General features: G+C 42.9%; 1 protein-coding gene across 1 annotated transcript in view; it reads left to right on the plus strand.

The window, feature by feature from the left end:
• Nucleotides 1–17,091, plus strand: part of dgkb (diacylglycerol kinase, beta) — a 91,114-nt gene that overhangs the window by 31,607 nt on the left and 42,416 nt on the right. The window contains exons 14-18 of the mRNA XM_085365879.1: nucleotides 1,724–1,825; nucleotides 4,382–4,455; nucleotides 5,074–5,148; nucleotides 7,356–7,441; nucleotides 8,130–8,219. Coding sequence (XP_085222005.1) covers nucleotides 1,724–1,825; nucleotides 4,382–4,455; nucleotides 5,074–5,148; nucleotides 7,356–7,441; nucleotides 8,130–8,219 — 427 coding nt within the window. The remainder of the gene's footprint in view (nucleotides 1–1,723; nucleotides 1,826–4,381; nucleotides 4,456–5,073; nucleotides 5,149–7,355; nucleotides 7,442–8,129; nucleotides 8,220–17,091) is intronic.

Genomic DNA, 17,091 nt, shown 5'->3' on the forward strand with positions numbered 1-17,091 from the left:
CAGCCTGTGTTCTCCCACTGAGCTCTGAAATGGCACCAAATTATTTTGTAGAAGTTTATTTCCAAACTTGTATGAGTGCGCTTCACGAGGAAGGACTCTTACTTACTCAATAAAAACTCCATTTAAACTTATGTGGGGAAAGTTTGCCAGAAAAGGTCAAAAGCCAACATAAAAAGTTACAACATTAATTTTTTATTAATAACCTCGTTGTTTTGTATTTATGTTTGTAACTTTTTATTTGGTTATGGCAGATTTGTAAGTTGCAATATGTAAAATAAGCTTTTCTTTCAGTGAAATTCTTCAACTAGCAACAGATTAAATGTGAACTTATAGGAAAACTACTGGGAAATTACAGATATATAATATTAAGATTGACAGTTTATATTCTGACTCCTTCTTTCTGCTAAAAGTAAAAAAAAAAATGTTAGAGATTACTAAATCTGCAGCCTACACTAAGCTGTTCACGTCATTGTAGTCATAAAACGATAGCAGGTCTCTAGAGACGACTTTACAGCAACAGATACGAGACACACAGTTCACTCCAATTCTGGCAGTAAACCATGTATTTACCTATGCACTATTCTATCCAATAATAATAATAATAATAATAATAATATCACGGTTCGATATTTTTTCGATACAAAAAAATGTTCATGCCGTTTTAATTTGTCATTTATTAAAATTATAAATATATATTTTAACTCAAAAGTACGGTTTTTAAATGTAATGTTGCTGAAACAACAAAATAATTTAAAAAAAATAATTTGTCTGATCGAGAAATCACTCATCTTTGGAAAAGAGAGTTTATTACAGAGAAATGGCTCTTTCCAAAATAAAAGCTATACTATAGCTTCTTCTGGGCTATATTCTCAGCAGCATATTAAACATATCAGGTCCCCATAAGGAGAATCACGTGCTAACGGCTGTCTAAATGACTCGGGTAAAGTTTGTAGCATGCGTGCTTGTTGTTTTTGTCTGCTTCCACTTGTCTTTGCACTAGGGTGATGTCGGCGTAAATGTGCAGTCATATTCGTTGTGTTCCCACTAGTGCTGTCTGCGTTAATCTCGTTAAAATGACGTTAACGCCATAACGCGGCAAATCTCCGTTAACGAGTTACCGCGGATCGCCCCGTGCATGGGGCTGGACGTCAACACGTTAACGAGCTAACTGCGCCAACGCACTAGTTCCCACCCATGTAATTGAGCATTGCGTGGCACATCTGACATACTGTTTTATGGTGGGGAGGTTTAATTTCGGCTACCATTTAGGCAGTTGCCATTTGCAACGACCTTAACTTCTGTCTCGCTAGCTTGTGCTGTGCTCAGTGGATCTGCGCTCGACAGTGCAGCCTAGGCGGAGTAGTTGAATGCAGATCCACTGAGCTCTCAACACAGACAGCATCATCAGAAGAAAAGTTGATAAAATAAATTACAAATTTTGAAATTTTGTATTGTTCGATACATATGCGTACTGAACCGAAAGCACTGTATCGATATGAGTATTGTTGCACCCCTAATGTATATATATATACACATACATATATATATACATATGCATGTGTATATAGAGCATTGTTTTTTTCCCTGCAATTAAATATATATATATATATATATATATATATATATATATATATATATATATATATATATATATATATATATATATATTTAATTGCAGGGAAAAAAAACAAAGCTCTTGTAATTGTGTGACCTTTGACCACAGGAAAGACAGTCTACACTGAGGAAGGACTCTCGGTCAAGTCAGTCAGGCAGAGGAAAGATGCAGAGAGCCAATTCTGTCACAGTCGATGGCCAAGGACTGCAGGTTGTACTCGAGACATTTGACAGTTTTGTGCCTTAATATTTTTTTATAGTTTTTATTTACTAATCACAATCCCATACTACAGTGAATGCAGAATTCGTGCTTTGTTGTTTATTTGTTTGTTTGTATTTTATTTGTTTTTAGATATTTCATTGATAATAAGGTTATGCTTCACAGTTTGAAAAGGCCCACAATGAGGAGAGGGGGTTTGAGAAACCCTTAATTTTCAGATTCATTAATTTATTTTAAAATTACAAAAGTTGAAAAATCTGTTAGTAGTTGGAAAAATCTGTTTTAATCCAGTGAAAGCACAAGTCTTCACTTCACAAACAAGCGAACATACGACAGTCCGATTATTTGGGGTGCAGGTGCAGAATAAGTGGTTATATGACCTGAAACGTTTTGTGGATGCCAAGAAATAGGCTCATTTTGAAATAAATAAAAACAAAGAGTAACTGAAATACATGTTAAAAAGCTTGCTTGCTAAATTCTGCACAGCCATAAATTGGATACAGTCGGATTATTTTAAGGTCCCATCCAGAAATCAAACCGTTTTTCATGAATACTGAGTTTTTAAAATGAAGCTCTGTATGATGGGACTCTGCAGGCCCTGCTGGTAATCAGTATCCCATGGCAGAGCCTTGTCCAGCCTGATGCTCTCTAATATCTGTCAGCCAGCATGTTGGCGATGGAAGCCTGCCGCTGTCTGTGGCGACTGCACGTCTACGCGTGGATGAGAGAGAAATATGATGAATCATATTCCAGGCACATCCATCTATGCTCCTCGCTGGCTAACCAGCGTAATAATCAAGGTTATTATTTATAATTACAGGAAGTAATGGATCACTCTGAACTGGACAGGGAGCTCATTAATTCACCCTTGGCCTGCTGGGATAGCAGGCAGGGGGAGTTAAGTGCTTCATCTGTGTCAGGGAGAGCACTGGGCGAGTTGTTGCAGACTAACTGCAGGAAAGGTAATTCAAACGGGGGCCGCTGAGTCAGAGCTTGTTTATGTGGCGCTTTGTGAGATCGGCCTCTGACATCGCAGGCTCTGCCTGTCCACAGATTCACTACCACTCAGAGACACTGGAAAATCCGTTCTCATGTCACTCAAGGCAAACTGTCTGGCTGATTAGAAAGCAGTCGCAAATAAGTACTTGGTATCAGGTTGAGTATTGACTGACTGTAAGATAGAGGACTTCTTGTTTTTTATGTCAGAGCATTCAAAAGTTGAGTTTAATAGTCCCAAACTTTAAAAATAATATTTAAAAGTATTTAAGGATAATGTTGTTGTCAGCTTGACATTTTATTGGTGTCAACAAAACCCCCAAAATAAAACAAAACAAGACAAAAAATATCAAAAAGTGATGCTCAAACATCAAGCAGGATATGGCTTATTTGTCTTTGATGTAGAGGTCTGTTATTGTCAGAATGTTTAAAGAGAACATGAATTAGTTTCTGTAACGTAAGGTGAGTTGTTTCCGTGAGTGATGTGTTTGTGACTTTAATTCACCAATCAGGAGTGGCACTGCCACACTTGTGTTTTGCGTAGTGTAACGACAATAAATGCTTTCTATGCTATTCTATTTATTGCTGCCAAAAACACAGATGCTGTAGTTCATTTTGAGGCAATCCTGATTAATTGTCCTGGACCTGGAGCTTCTAACCACTGTAGTTCACATGTATTAATTACCTACAATGGTGGTGCAATTGCCCACCGGTGGACAGTGAAGATACTGCAAGAAATTGTAATTAAAAATTTTGCAGTGGAATTTTACATTTTCATTCCAATTTTTACTTTAAAAAACATGTAAAACAGAAAACTAGAACCTATGAAACAAACCTACTGGATTTCAAAATGAGATGTTATTCATCATTTTCTGACCTATTCTTGATCATCATCATTAGTGGGGAAAAAGTTCAAATGGAGCGGTTGTTATGAGGTCGTAGTAAAAGTATTAACAGAGATATTGTCTCATGAAGCAAAATGAGGAAAAGATATAAATGAACCAGGGGGAAAAATAATGAAGGACATCCTTTGTCATATGCTCATCTGCTGGTTGAATATCCAATGAAAGATCTGAGTGGGTCGGCGTAAATTTGAGAATGACTTGCCTGCGGTGAAAAACTATATTTACTTGAATTATTTGAGTAAGAATGAATACATGATTTTTTTTGACAATAAAAAAGCAAAACAACGTTTCTTTGAAAAATAAAGGTATCAGTTCCTCAAAAATCAAGGGACCTGTGATAGTGTATAATGTAGTTTCAGAGATACTGGCTAAAATCTCCATCACAGCTCTTCCTTTATAATTAGACATTATAATTAACCCAAGATTAAGTTTTTACTCAGGCGAAGAAACATGAAGCACACACAGACATTATCCCAGCCAGGTAACAGGAAAACTGCAGTATGTAACGAATCAGATGACTGGCATGCCTTGAAAGTGCTGTATATACTTGGCAAAATTTCTGAGGGATATGGCTTGAAAGTGAATTCCTGTGAAGCATCCTGCAGTCTCCAAACACCAACAGTTTGTTTTGACATCTCCCATTCAGATCACAACAATAGAGGGCACTCATCCTCTGCTGGTGTTTGTCAATCCGAAGAGCGGGGGGAAGCAGGGAGAGAGGTAAGTACACAATCTGTCTCAACATGCTACATGAAGCCTCTAAAGCCCCGCTCCTCAGCCGCAGAGGGAAGGCAACAGCGTGGCCTCTGGCCACCAAGTGCTTTAGGCTTGCTCAGTCAAATAAAAACAAAATAACATTTACCTAAAGCACTGGACGCCTCTGCCGTCAGCTCTCTTTTCTTTCTTTCTCACACACACATACACACACACTCTTGCTTCAGACAGCCTTCTCACTGTCATGTCACTGGCTGGTTCCCCTTCTTTAACCCAGGGCTAATTGGGTTATTACTGAAACATATTCATTCACTCCTTATTACTCCGGCCCTCATTTGTTTAAATTATGAGATCAAAATATGACTTCAGCCAGTTGATATAATGAAATTGAAATTAAAATGAATTAGTCTTTCTAATGGTTTCTCCTCAAGGGGACTTTGGGTATGTCCCACCCCACTGCCCAGTCCACTGCCTCGTTACATTGTGATTGGACCCTGGACTGCATTTGCACTTAACAGGCTAAATTCCCTGAAGTGGAAACGAATGTGTGATGTTTGAGAGAGCGACATTTGCATTGCTTCTTAGTTTTTTCCGATGTTATTTTTTTATTTATTTCTTCTGTAGGATTTACAGAAAGTTCCAGTATCTTCTGAACCCAAGACAAGTCTACAACCTGGCTAAAAATGGACCCATGCCAGGGTACGTTGTTGACCAGATCATCTTTAGTGATATCTCACACATCTGTAGTGTGAGATACCGTTTTAAAAATGTATTATTTCCATGAAAGAAGCTAAATGTCAATATAATATATTTTTTCACAGGTTACTTTTTTTAATGTTTAAAGCATCCAAATTTCACACTCATATGACGATTGAGGTTTGCTTTTTTAAAGTGTTTCAGACACGAGAGGAAAAATCTGCAGCCCTTTTATCAATCTAAGATCTAAACCCTAAAAGCAGGTAGATATTTTCCAAAATGATTTGTGTTTAAAAAAAAAGATTATATTTAAAAACACTGTAGCTTATAACCACAGATAAACACAGAAAGCACATTAGCAGCCTTAACAGAAATGAAAAGGCTGTTTCAGTGTACTCATGAAAATCAGAGTATTGTTTTCTAATGGAATTAAAAAAGTGAACATGACTGCTCTTAGATTATTAAATCCCAAAACAACTGCCATGATACATCTAAAGAACTGGAAAAAATAATAAATAGTAATAATAACGACTATAGTATAAACAAAGCAAGAAAAAAGGAAAAATAAAGATTCACATTAGTTTTATATTTTTTGTTTTATGTGTTAATTTTTCTTTATTAGCTTTATAACTGGCAGCAGTATCTGTAGTAAGTTACTTTGCATTAAGAAAATTGTCTTTTTATATAAATTATTGTGGAAAAATTGAAAGAACTGTTTATAAAAGGAGAAGAAAATATAGGAAAAACACAAAATCTAAAAGCATCCCTTTGTTCGTTACCTCACTAATCAGATCAGCTAATGACCTTCTGTTTACACACCCAGTAGTGTTTTCGGTTGTTGCCCACATATAATAACCACCATCACATGCAAGAGAGGCCTGTAGCATTAAACCTCTCACTCGGTTCCCTCAGACAGAACAGACACAAATGAGGTGAGTTCACACATAACAAATCCTGGAGACGATAGCATCATGCTGACGAGCAGCGACTCCATATGCATAAGGCTGAACGCAGAGCTGGTGACACAAGTGACTGACGGATAGAGAGAGGTGAAACGCTCGCCATACCACATGTGATCGCGCATACAGACAAGCAGCTCACTGCAGGCTGGTGGTGTGGGCAGCTCCAGGTTTCCTATGGTTCACATTTGTGATTAAGAAAATGAATGGATGATTTACATGCACAACGCTCCTCCACTTTGCTGTTTGCGTCCAGCAGCGTTTAAACACACAGGAATGCCTCAGCATCGTGCTGCCACGTTGTTTGGCTTTGATTAGATGTGAAAACAGAATCTTTGTGTCTTATAAAAAATAAATACACAGCAGCACTCACAGGGTAAAAAAAAACCCTCCACGAGGTTTAGACTGGCACAGCTTTCACTGCGCCAACGCAACTCCCAAGTTTTAGGGACTGACCTTGTGGCCACTGTTTGTTTCTCTGTTGATGTGGCTGAAGCGTCACCTGCCTCTCCTCTGCAGTCTGGGGTCGAATCCGTGGCTTCTTCCTAGAGTTGAGAACATTCCAGATGACCTTCTCCTACTCTAACCTTGTTAATATTTTGTCAAGTGTACTCACTGCAGCACACATTAGCAGGGTGAACGGTCACCGTCGGACACTGCAGGCCGAGGCAGCCGCACGCACTGCTGTCAATTAGCTGCCTCAATAATGCAATTACAGCAAATTAAGTGTTTGTTTCTTGGTATTTAAATATCCCCAAAGTTGCCTTTCATGTTTGCGGCCGTCTGTTTTGCGTCTAATATGGTTTGTGGTCCCAGTTGGAGAGTAATTGAGCGAATCATTTACCCGCCATACGAGGCTTGGAGGCTGGCTCATTCAGTTAGGGCTTTGTTATTGTGAAGGAACGGAAGAAGTTGGACTGAACACTGCCTGTCATGATCCAATTAGGCCTCGAACAGGCAGGCTAGCTCACTGAATGAATAATTATCAATGCGACATGTGTTATTTTGTGGGATTAGATGGGGGTTTGCAGTGAAGCAGTGTGCTGTTGCAGTAGGCTCAAAAATATGCTCATAATATGCACACTGTGTCTGTGTCATGTGAATTTTAAACGCAAGAAAGACTGAAAAAAGAGACATTTTAATGCACCTTCACTTTTAAAATCATTTTCAATTATTTTCAGGGAAAACTGAAGATAAAAGATATCTTCTGTAACCAGTGCAAGACATCTAAAAGTAAGACGTTTGTTACAGGTTGAATTTCTTCAGAGATGTTCCTGATTTCAGAGTGTTGGCCTGTGGAGGTGATGGCACTGTGGGCTGGATCCTGGACTTCATTGGTACAGAATATGCTACTTTTCAATTTTTTTTTTATTTTGTCACAACTTTGCCAAGAATTTGGTCCTCATGTTCATTCCAAAAAAAAAACAAAAAAAAAAACTGCAAGCCTTCTGAGGTGCTACAGTACATGTGCACATACTGCATTCAGTTACCTGTAAAGTAATAAACATAGTACTGTAGCACTTAAACACCCCATTTCCTTTTTTGGCAAAATTGCCTTTGTTTTTATTATTTTTCAAAGGCTGCAGCACTCTTGTTGTCCAGCCTGAAATGGTAAAGCGTAATAAATGGGTTGTATATGAACACTTTCATTACATCCAAGCCTGTGTATTCAGAGGTGGTAAAATGGGATGATTACGTGAGTTGGAAAACAACATATTAGTCATCATTTGAAGGGAAAAAAAACACCCGGCCTTCTCTGTTTGGTCTTGAAGATGTGTTACTTGTTTGGGCTCTCAAAAATTGCCTCAATTTTTTATCAATCAAAACAAAGAGAGGTAATAACTGTCAGGCAAAATGTGCCTCTTGAAATAGACTGTACAACTGGACATTCATGTTGACTTCTAGTATTACTAGTTGGGCTGAAAAAGGGATTTGATGGTTTCTTTGCAAGTTCTTGCAGTGAGTTTGTTTTCTTGGTTTGGCCTTGTTTCACATCTTGTTGTGATATTTGTCCTGCTGCTCTAGATAAGGCCAACCTGGACAAGAACCCCCCTGTGTGTATACTTCCTCTTGGCACGGGCAATGACCTGGCAAGATGTCTGCGATGGGGCGGAGGTACTGACAGAAAACAGATACATAACAGTCAACAACATGGCCTCACATCCCTTTGCTGTAGTGAAAGGTAGAGGTATAAATGTCCTGCATTAGAAATCCAGTGTTAATATTGTTTGTAACGCTCTAATTATTCTGGAACATCAATGTGGCTAAAACTAATAATTACTTTATTTGGTGCTCTAAAAATAATATGCAAATTAACTGATTAAATAGAGCAAACAGTGGAATGCCCAGAGTGATGTCTACATGTTTTGTACTTTCCAGGCAAATACATAAATATTCAATTGTATAAAACAAAGAAAAAAAATGTTATTTATTTATTTATTTTAAGAGACTGCTTTGAGTTCATGGGCAAGCACTTAGAGACATGCGGAAGGAAAAACTCCCTTTTAACAGGAAAAAAACCTCAAGCAGAACCAGGCTCAGCCATCTGTCATGACCAGCTGAGGTGGATGTATTGGAGAATTGTACAGAGACCAATATCACCTAAATAAAGCACATTCAACAATAAATAAATAACCGTAGCCAAAGCTGCCCACACAGTGTGTTAGTCTGTTTTACTGCTCAGGAATTTATAGATTTGTATTCTATATTTCACAAGCATTAAAAAAATGCTGTCTTGGCCGTTTTTATTCAAAGCTGCTACATCTCTAGAAATACTTATTTATAAATCAAATCAAATCAAATCACTTTTATTGTCACATCACATGTGCAGGCACACTGGCACAGCACATGCGAGTGAAATTCTTGTGTGCGAGCCCCACAAGCAACAGAGATGTGCAAACACAACAACACAAACGAGCAAAATACAAGAATGGCCAACCTGAAACTAATAAATATATGTACAATATATAATAGTGTATGCATTTCTGGATGTGTATACTAAATATTTTCCTACGTGTGTGTGTGTGTGTGTGTGTGTGTGTGTGTGTGTGTGTGTGTGTGTACACACATTTTTACAAATTAAATAGTAAAAAAATAAAAAATAAAAAATAATAATAATAATAATAAAATATATAAAATATACAGAGTTGAATATGTGCAGAACAAGTGGCATTTATATACAGTGTGGAGTGCATAATGTTGAAGTTCCAGTAGTGAAGCTGAGGTGTCTATGACGTGTTCAGCAGTCTGATGGCCTGATGGAAAAAGCTGTCTCTCAGTCTGCTGGTACGGGACCGGATGCTGCAGAACCTCCTTCCTGATGGAAGCAGTCTGAACAGTTTATGGCTGGGGTGACTGGAGTCCTTGATGATCCTCCCCGCTTTCCTCAGGCAGCGCTTCCTGTAGATGTCTTGGAGGGAGGGAAGCTCACCTCCAATTATCCGTTCAGAGCACCGCACTACTCGCTGGAGAGCTTTGCAGTTGTAGGCGGTGCTGTTGCCATACCAGGTGGTGATGCATCCAGTGAGGATGCTCTCAATGGCACAGTGATAGAAGGTCCTGAGGATGCGGGGGCTCATGCCAAATCTTTTCAGTCTCCTGAGACAGAAGAGGCGCTGCTGCGCCTTCTTCACTGTTTTGTTTGTGTGTACTGACCACGTAAGATCCTCAGCCAGATGTACACCAAGGAACCGGAAGCTGCTCACTCTCTCCACAGCAGCGCCGTTGATGGTGATGGGGGTGTGTACTTCTCTGCACCTCCGGAAGTCCACTATCAACTCCTTTGTCTTTGCGACGTTGAGGGTGAGATGGTTGTCTTGACACCAGTGGGTCAGGGCGCTGACCTCCTCCTTGTAAGCCGTCTCATCACCGTTGGTGATAAGACCCACCACTGTAGTGTCGTCCGCAAACTTCACAATGATGTTGGAGCTGTTAGTGGCTGTGCAGTCGTAGGTGTAGAGTGAGTACAGGAGAGGGCTCAGTACACACCCCTGTGGAGCACCAGTGTTCAGTGTGATGGGGGATGAGGTGATGCTGCCCAGTCTGACCACCTGGCGTCTGTCAGACAGGAAGCTAAGGATCCAGCTGCAGAGGGAGCTGCTCAGTCCTAGATCCTGCAGTTTCCTGTCCAGCTTCGAGGGAACGATGGTATTGAATGCTGAGCTGTAATTGTCAAGTGTTCTCTGACTGTGAGGTGCCCACACTTGAAAAAGACCAGACTTTGAATTTCACTCAACTTTATTTTGACCAGGTAGATAGGTAAGTAGCAGCAGGTGGTAAAAAACCTTTCAACACAAAAATAAAGAACATGTCATTAACCAGTAACCATTCAGATGAATTACATGCATTACACAGAAGACAGATGAAATAACAAAATACACTTCAGTAAAGCCATTTACCATGTGGTTAACTGTGTTAATTTAACTGTGGTTCTTAAATATACAAAATGTGTCTTCTTTGCATTTAACACTTTTTTATAAACAATTGTATTTTAAAGTATACATTTTAGAGTTCAAACATTTTACACAAACATTTTAATAGAGACTTTAACTAAGGATTTTCTTTACAAAGAATTATTTTCTTTAAATCAAAACCAAACATTTATTCACTAGTTTTACGATCCACCCAAGGATTTGGGGGTAACTATTTTTAATATTAAGTAACATAAATATGTGGGAACACTAACTGCACAAACAATTTATTCAAACTTAAACATTCTTAACTTAAATGCAGCAACTATTTCCCTAAGCGTAAAACATTTGCATAACTGAACTTCCATAGTTCCAAATATATGTGCAGCGAATGTGAGCTCAAGAGCTTACCGATAGCCCGTCTTGTTCAAAGTCTTCCTCACAGTGGAAAAGTGCTTTGTTTGCTGTCCTCTCAGTATGTTGCTCACGGGTCAAATGACTGCTGCATGCATTTTAAGGTCTACTAGGCACGCCCACCCTTGATTGCTCTAATGTGGCTCACCTGGCAGGGCGGCGCACACCAGGCCGTGCTTAGTTGTTGATTGCACCCAAGGTCTAATCAGCGGCCATGCACAAGCAGCAGCACCGAACAGGTAGTGGGCAGGAGGAGGAAGAGAGGAATAACAGCCACACCTACTAGGTCAGCGCGACACCTCCCACTCGATCTTTGCTCAGCACTGTCTGGAAAGATCGCACTCAGGTGGGCTGGTCCCTTGCTTGATCTTCCACCGGTAAAAGGACCACAAGACGCCGGATGTCCCGATGTAAGATGGTGCCCAGCTCAGGACTTGAGGTAGCAGATTTTGGACTCTTGATCGCAATGCTGGAACTTGGAGTGACCCTCACATGCACATCTCGAACGATCCCTTTGGAATCAGGATTCACGCTGATGACTTTTGCGAGTCTGAACTTCCCTCTAGGGGCATTTTGGTCGCAGAGCCAAACTATGTCTCCAACAGCAATGTTTCTCTCTGAAGTATGCCATTTACTGCGGATGAACAGGTTTGGTCCAGCGAGTTGGCTCCAGGACCTCCAGAAGTTGTTGACTGTGGTTTGTATTTCCTTCAGCCTTTTGAAAGGATAATTTGTGAAGTCGACAGTTTTGAAGTCCCCGCTTTGTGTGGCTCGACCAAGCAACAGATTGTTCGGTGTGATGTAGTCAATGCGATCTTCCCGGCTCTGAATTCTGGCATCAATGGGTCTCTCATTTGCAAGGTTGGCGGCTAGCTGGAGTGCTGTCAGAAACTCACTAAAGGTAAGAGCCTCTGTATTGCCGAGAGTATGGAGGGCTCTCTTGGTAACTCTGACAGCAGCTTCGGCGGCCCCATTTCGGTGAGGTGAGTCAGCGGGAAGAATCTTCCATGCCCAGATGGTCTCATTTTTGGCAGAGTATTCTTCAAGCGACTCCTTGTTTTGTTGTTTCAGGTAAGCATACATTTCTTCCAAGACAGGTTTGGCGCCGACAAAGTTTGTGCCAGGATCTGACCAGATTTTTCGGGGATGGCCTCGGACAGAAGTGAACCTCTGGTAGGCAAGCAGGAAGCTCCCTGTTGATAGTGTGCTCGCTAGTTCGACATGAATGGCTCTGCTTGCCATGCAGCAGAACACAACTCCCCAAACTTTCATGGTCACTCTTCTCTTGACATCATCCCTCACATGATAGGGTCCAAACAGGTCGACAGATGTGAATTCGAATGGTGCAGCAGGATTTGACCTCTCTTCGGGTAAGTCTCCCATTACTTGCTTACAGGTTCTTGCCTTTGCCTTCTTGCAGATGATGCACTGGTCAACGACCTTTTGGGCAATAATTCTTCCTCTGACAACCCAAGCCTTCATTCTCATCCGCAGTAAGGTTCCTGCCACTCCGTCATGTCCCTTGCCGTGTGCTTCTCTGGCAAGGAGGGTGGATAACCAGGCTTGGAATGGTAGAAGGGGAACGGCTCTGCGGTCCTCTTTGAAGGTCTGGATTCTGCCACCACAAACTAGAAGTCCACTTGTTTGGTCTTTGTAAACGACTAGTCTGTCTGTTGTGGTGCTTGGGAAGTTGACGCCCTCTTGTGCTGCTAGGCAAAGGTCTCGAAAAGCATCTCGTCTCTCGCTGACTGTGAGGACACCCAAAGATGGTACTACCTCCCACTTTTCTTGGTCTCTGGTCTTTGATCTCATGAACTTTTTGGCAACCCTCCAGCCCCACGCCACGGTCCCAATCAGCCTTCTCAGGTTGCATGAATCGCCTTTCATCAATTAGCTGTTGGGTTGCTACTCCTGCCAGTGGTCTTCTTGACTCTACGTGTACTAAGTCCTGAGCCGCCTTGACGTGGATTCTGGTAAGGACCGCAACAAAAGTCTTTTTCTGTAGCTTTGTGACCGTTTCCCAAGCTTGGGCAGCGACTTCTCCGGCGGATTTCTTCCGCCACTCATCTTCAGGAAGTTGGAGAAACTTTGGACCCGACTGCCACTCGTAGTCCTCGGTTAGGGCATTCGGACTGGCCCCTCTGGTGAGGATGTCTGCAATGTTTGCTGACCCAGGAATCCACCACCAATCTTGGACATCAGTGCTACTCTGGATTTCACCAACGCGGTTTGCAAAGAAGGTCTGGAAACCGTAGCTCTCACGCTGGATTGCACCCAAGACGGTCTGGCTGTCGACGAGGTGGTACCATTTTTTGACCTGGATTCTGCAGTGTCTCTGGAAGTAGGTCTTCAGACGGGCAGCAAAGACTGCGCCACACATCTCTGCTTTAACAGGATCGCCTTTGTGGTTGAGAGGCGTCAGTTTGGCTTTGGACTCTACTAGTCTCACAATGACACTATGGCTGCAGCTCCAGCGAAGGTACATCACTGCACCATATGCATGTTCACTGCCGTCAGAGAACGTGATGGCACTGGGCTCTGCACAGGGATCTGGTGGAGTCAGGGCTCTAGTGAAATGCAGTTTTTTCAGGTCAGCATACTCTTCCAGAAGCTTTATAGCGTCTTCTCGGAGACCTTCAGACAAGGCTGCGTCCCATGTGTCTTCGAGGCAGTGCTTTACTTTTGCTTCTTGGAAAGCTCTCCTTACCAGGATGGCACCCTTTTGTTTGACGGGAGTCACTAGACCGAGTGGGTCGTATAGGCCGGAGACTTGGCTTAGCAGTTCTCGCCTGGTGAGTGGATCAGGTGTTTGCGCTCTGACTTCTTCTCTGAGCACGTCTTGACCAAGGCGCATTTTCCTCCTTTTCTTTGAGAAGTTCACTGCAACCATGACATGAAGCTTGTCATCATTGATGGTGTAGCCAAGGCCAAGGGCTTTGTTGTCATCTTCCGTCAGCTGGTTCGGCAGGATCATAGTCTTTGGCTCTGATCGAGGCAACTCTTTCTTCGACTCCTCCCTCCCACTTTGACTGGAGTAGACCCAAGGCTTCATGTAGAATCCTCCAGCTCTCAGGATGTGCTCAATGTTGGCTGTTAGGCGTCTCAGATGGTCGAGGTCATTGTGTGATGTCAGGATGTCATCGACATAAGCATCTTCTTCCAGCACATGTTTCTCTTCTGTGAAGTGACTGAATGAAGGTAGGTTTGCGGTTTCTCTCATGGCGACTTGGGCTATGCAACCAGCAGATTTGTCTCCAATGTTGACTCTTGTTATGGCATAGTCTTCTATGTCTGCATCTTCTGTGTCACGCCACAAGAATCTGTGCAAGTGGACTTCTCGATCTTCCAGCCAGACGGAGTTATACATCTTGCGGATGTCACCAAGGGCGGCGTAGACACCAGCTCGGAACCTCAGCAGGACAGCTCTTATCGGATTCAGGACATCAGGACCTTTGATGAGGATGTCATTCAGGCTGAGGCCTCTGTACTTCTGGCTGCTGTTCCACACCAACCTCACTGGGGTAGAGACAGAGTGTGGATTTGGCGCGATGAGGTGGCTTATATACCATACTGGCCCAGTCCAACTCTGCAGGACTTCTTTGGACAGCTTCACTGCAGCTTTGCGGTTTACCATCTCATGAACTTGTGCAGCATAGGCCTTCTTCCATTCAGGTTCTTTAGATAGCTTCATCTCGGTTCTGATGAATGTTGCTTCTACTGCTTTCCTGTTATTTGGCAAGGTTGCTGGATCTTCTACCCATGGGTATTTGGCATGCCAATGCGGTTCACTGTTGTGGTCATCTCCAGTTGAGTAAGTCAGGCCATTCCTCACGATCTCCATCTCCCTCTCGTCTGCAAGCGTCATTTCTTTACCCCCTGGCTGGCAGCTCCCACAACGACACCCTCCACATCTCGGCTGGCAAGCGGCTCCGATGCTTTCCCACCTCCACCACTTCAGAAAGTCTCTGCTGCTGGTAGCTGTGGTGGATAGAGTCTCAGGGTGATCAGGGTGCTGACAGGAAGCTAGGTCTTTAGTGAACTCTTGGTACTTGAGTGCAGCAGCTCTCATTGATCTTGCGAAGTGAGTTTTGGAGGTGTGGGCCATCAAAGTGACTTCCTCAAAGAGGTCTGGATGTGCGCCCCCAATTGTCTTGCCAAGTGGACCATCCCAGAGAACCAGGTCACCGATGGAACGGATCTTTTGGGGCACCAGCTGGCCTTCTTTATGGCTGATTAGAAGCTGGATCTCTCTGGGTCTGATGAGGTCTTGGAGAGGGATGTCAGGGAAGATCTTTTGTAGCTTCTGAGGTGGAACATGTCTTTCCACTTCAGCAATCTTGTCAAGACCATAGCAGACTAACTGGTGAGGCTTTAAAGTTCCTTTTGAGGTGTTGACACGGATCTTGAGAAGGTAGCGCTTGGTTGCCACAGACACCTTCATACCTCCGATACCCTGGATGACAAGCATGACGTCTTCACTGCGAAGGTTGAGCTTACTTGCAGCTTTATGGGTTATGTAGTTTGTGTCAGATGCTAGATCAATTAGTGTCCCAATTCTCTGCCCATCATTGGCGATGACGTCAAGGAGCATCAGGATCACAGGGTACTCTTTTAGACCAGTCTCCTCCAGTAGACCTCTCTCTGCTGCCATGGAGTTGAAGGCTCGTGATGAGACGTTGCAGAAAGCTTTCCGACACTGCTGCGCTAGCTCTGGCGATAGTTTAGAGATGAACTCTTCTTGAACCTCTGTATACCTCCTCCCCTCAGCTCTCGCCGGACCAGACTTGGGCCTTTGTGATAAGGGTCGTGGCAAGGGACAAAGAAGGTAATGATGCTGGTCTTTGCACTCTGGTTTTCCACACAGCTAAGTAGTCTTTCTGCAGGGTTCATCGTGGATCTCGAGGCATCTCTTGCAGGCTCTAAGTTGCTGCACTGCATCCTCTTTCTCCTGTAACTTTGTGTTGGTTCTAAACCGTCTGCAGATGTAGAGCTTTCTCTTGTGCTTTGGGTCCCCACAGATGATGCAGCCTGCTGGATCAGTACTGGATTTAACTGACTTGGTACGGGCGTACTTCACTGGGAACTTTATTCTCTCCTTGGCAGGGTCGATGTCTCTCAGCTGGTCTAACTGCTCGTAGATGGACTCTTGGGATTGGAGGTATGCGAGCAGCTTGTCAAACCGGTTCTGATGAGTCACAGCATTCTTTGGATCAGCAGCGTGTGTAAGCCAGTCTTTCTTTAGGGACTCAGGCAGCTTGCTTTCAATAGACTTTATTACTAAGAGGTTCTTTATGGCATTTGCTTCATCCAGCTCACTCAAATCATAGAGGGCCTTTTCAACTGCGTGGATAAGCTCTATAATTCTTCTAGGCTGGTTGCTACGAACAGGAGGGATAGCTTGAAGCTCCTCAATGATTTCAATGGCGATGGTGGCTTGATTTCCATAGCGGTTCTCGAGGACTCTGAAGATCTCATCGGCCGAGGTGTATGTGGACAGGCGCAGATCTTTGGCCACTTTATCATCGAGGCTATCAAGAAGTTGGAATTTCTTTACTTCCACGGACCCGGTTGGTTCACCTTGCTTTTGCAGAGCCTCCCATTCCTTCCGCCATCTGTAGAACTCACACTGGCTGCCGGTGAACTTTGGTAAAGCTGTGGCTTTCAATTTTATGGCTGCGACCGGGGCTGCATTGCAGACTGTGACAACTGCTTGGTCGGCATCTCTTTTAATTCTCTCTGCTTTGATAACGGCGGCCTTCCCTGACACCAGCTTTGGAAGGCAGGTTTCGAGCTCCATTAGTCGACGATCACAATCTTGCCTCTCAGCAGGTGGAGCCCAGCGGTTCCATGTCTGGTGTGCCTGCTTAGCTTTCTTCACCAGTTCTTCTAGATGGTGGAGCATAAAATCATATGCCTCCAGGGGTGTATCAGGCTGAGTGGATGTGACGTTCTCACACGCCATTTCTGCTGATTTTAGAGCAAGGGTCAGTTCTCTTTCACCATATGATGTCCACAGTGTCTCTCTGATCAGGTGCTTCACCTCCTTCAACTTCTGCTCACATTCTTTCTCCGTTTTCTCGACGTCTGCTCTCTGTTGGCCCATCAGCTCCGGTGTGCCCTCTGCTTCACACTGCGTGATGTAGGCGGCCTCAAGCTCCTCATTC

The sequence above is a fragment of the Diplotaxodon limnothrissa genome, linkage group LG11 (assembly GCF_057381915.1).
Source record: "Diplotaxodon limnothrissa isolate DT_005_m linkage group LG11, D_limnothrissa_male_GT1.1, whole genome shotgun sequence".
Classification (NCBI taxonomy): Eukaryota; Metazoa; Chordata; class Actinopteri; order Cichliformes; family Cichlidae; genus Diplotaxodon; species Diplotaxodon limnothrissa.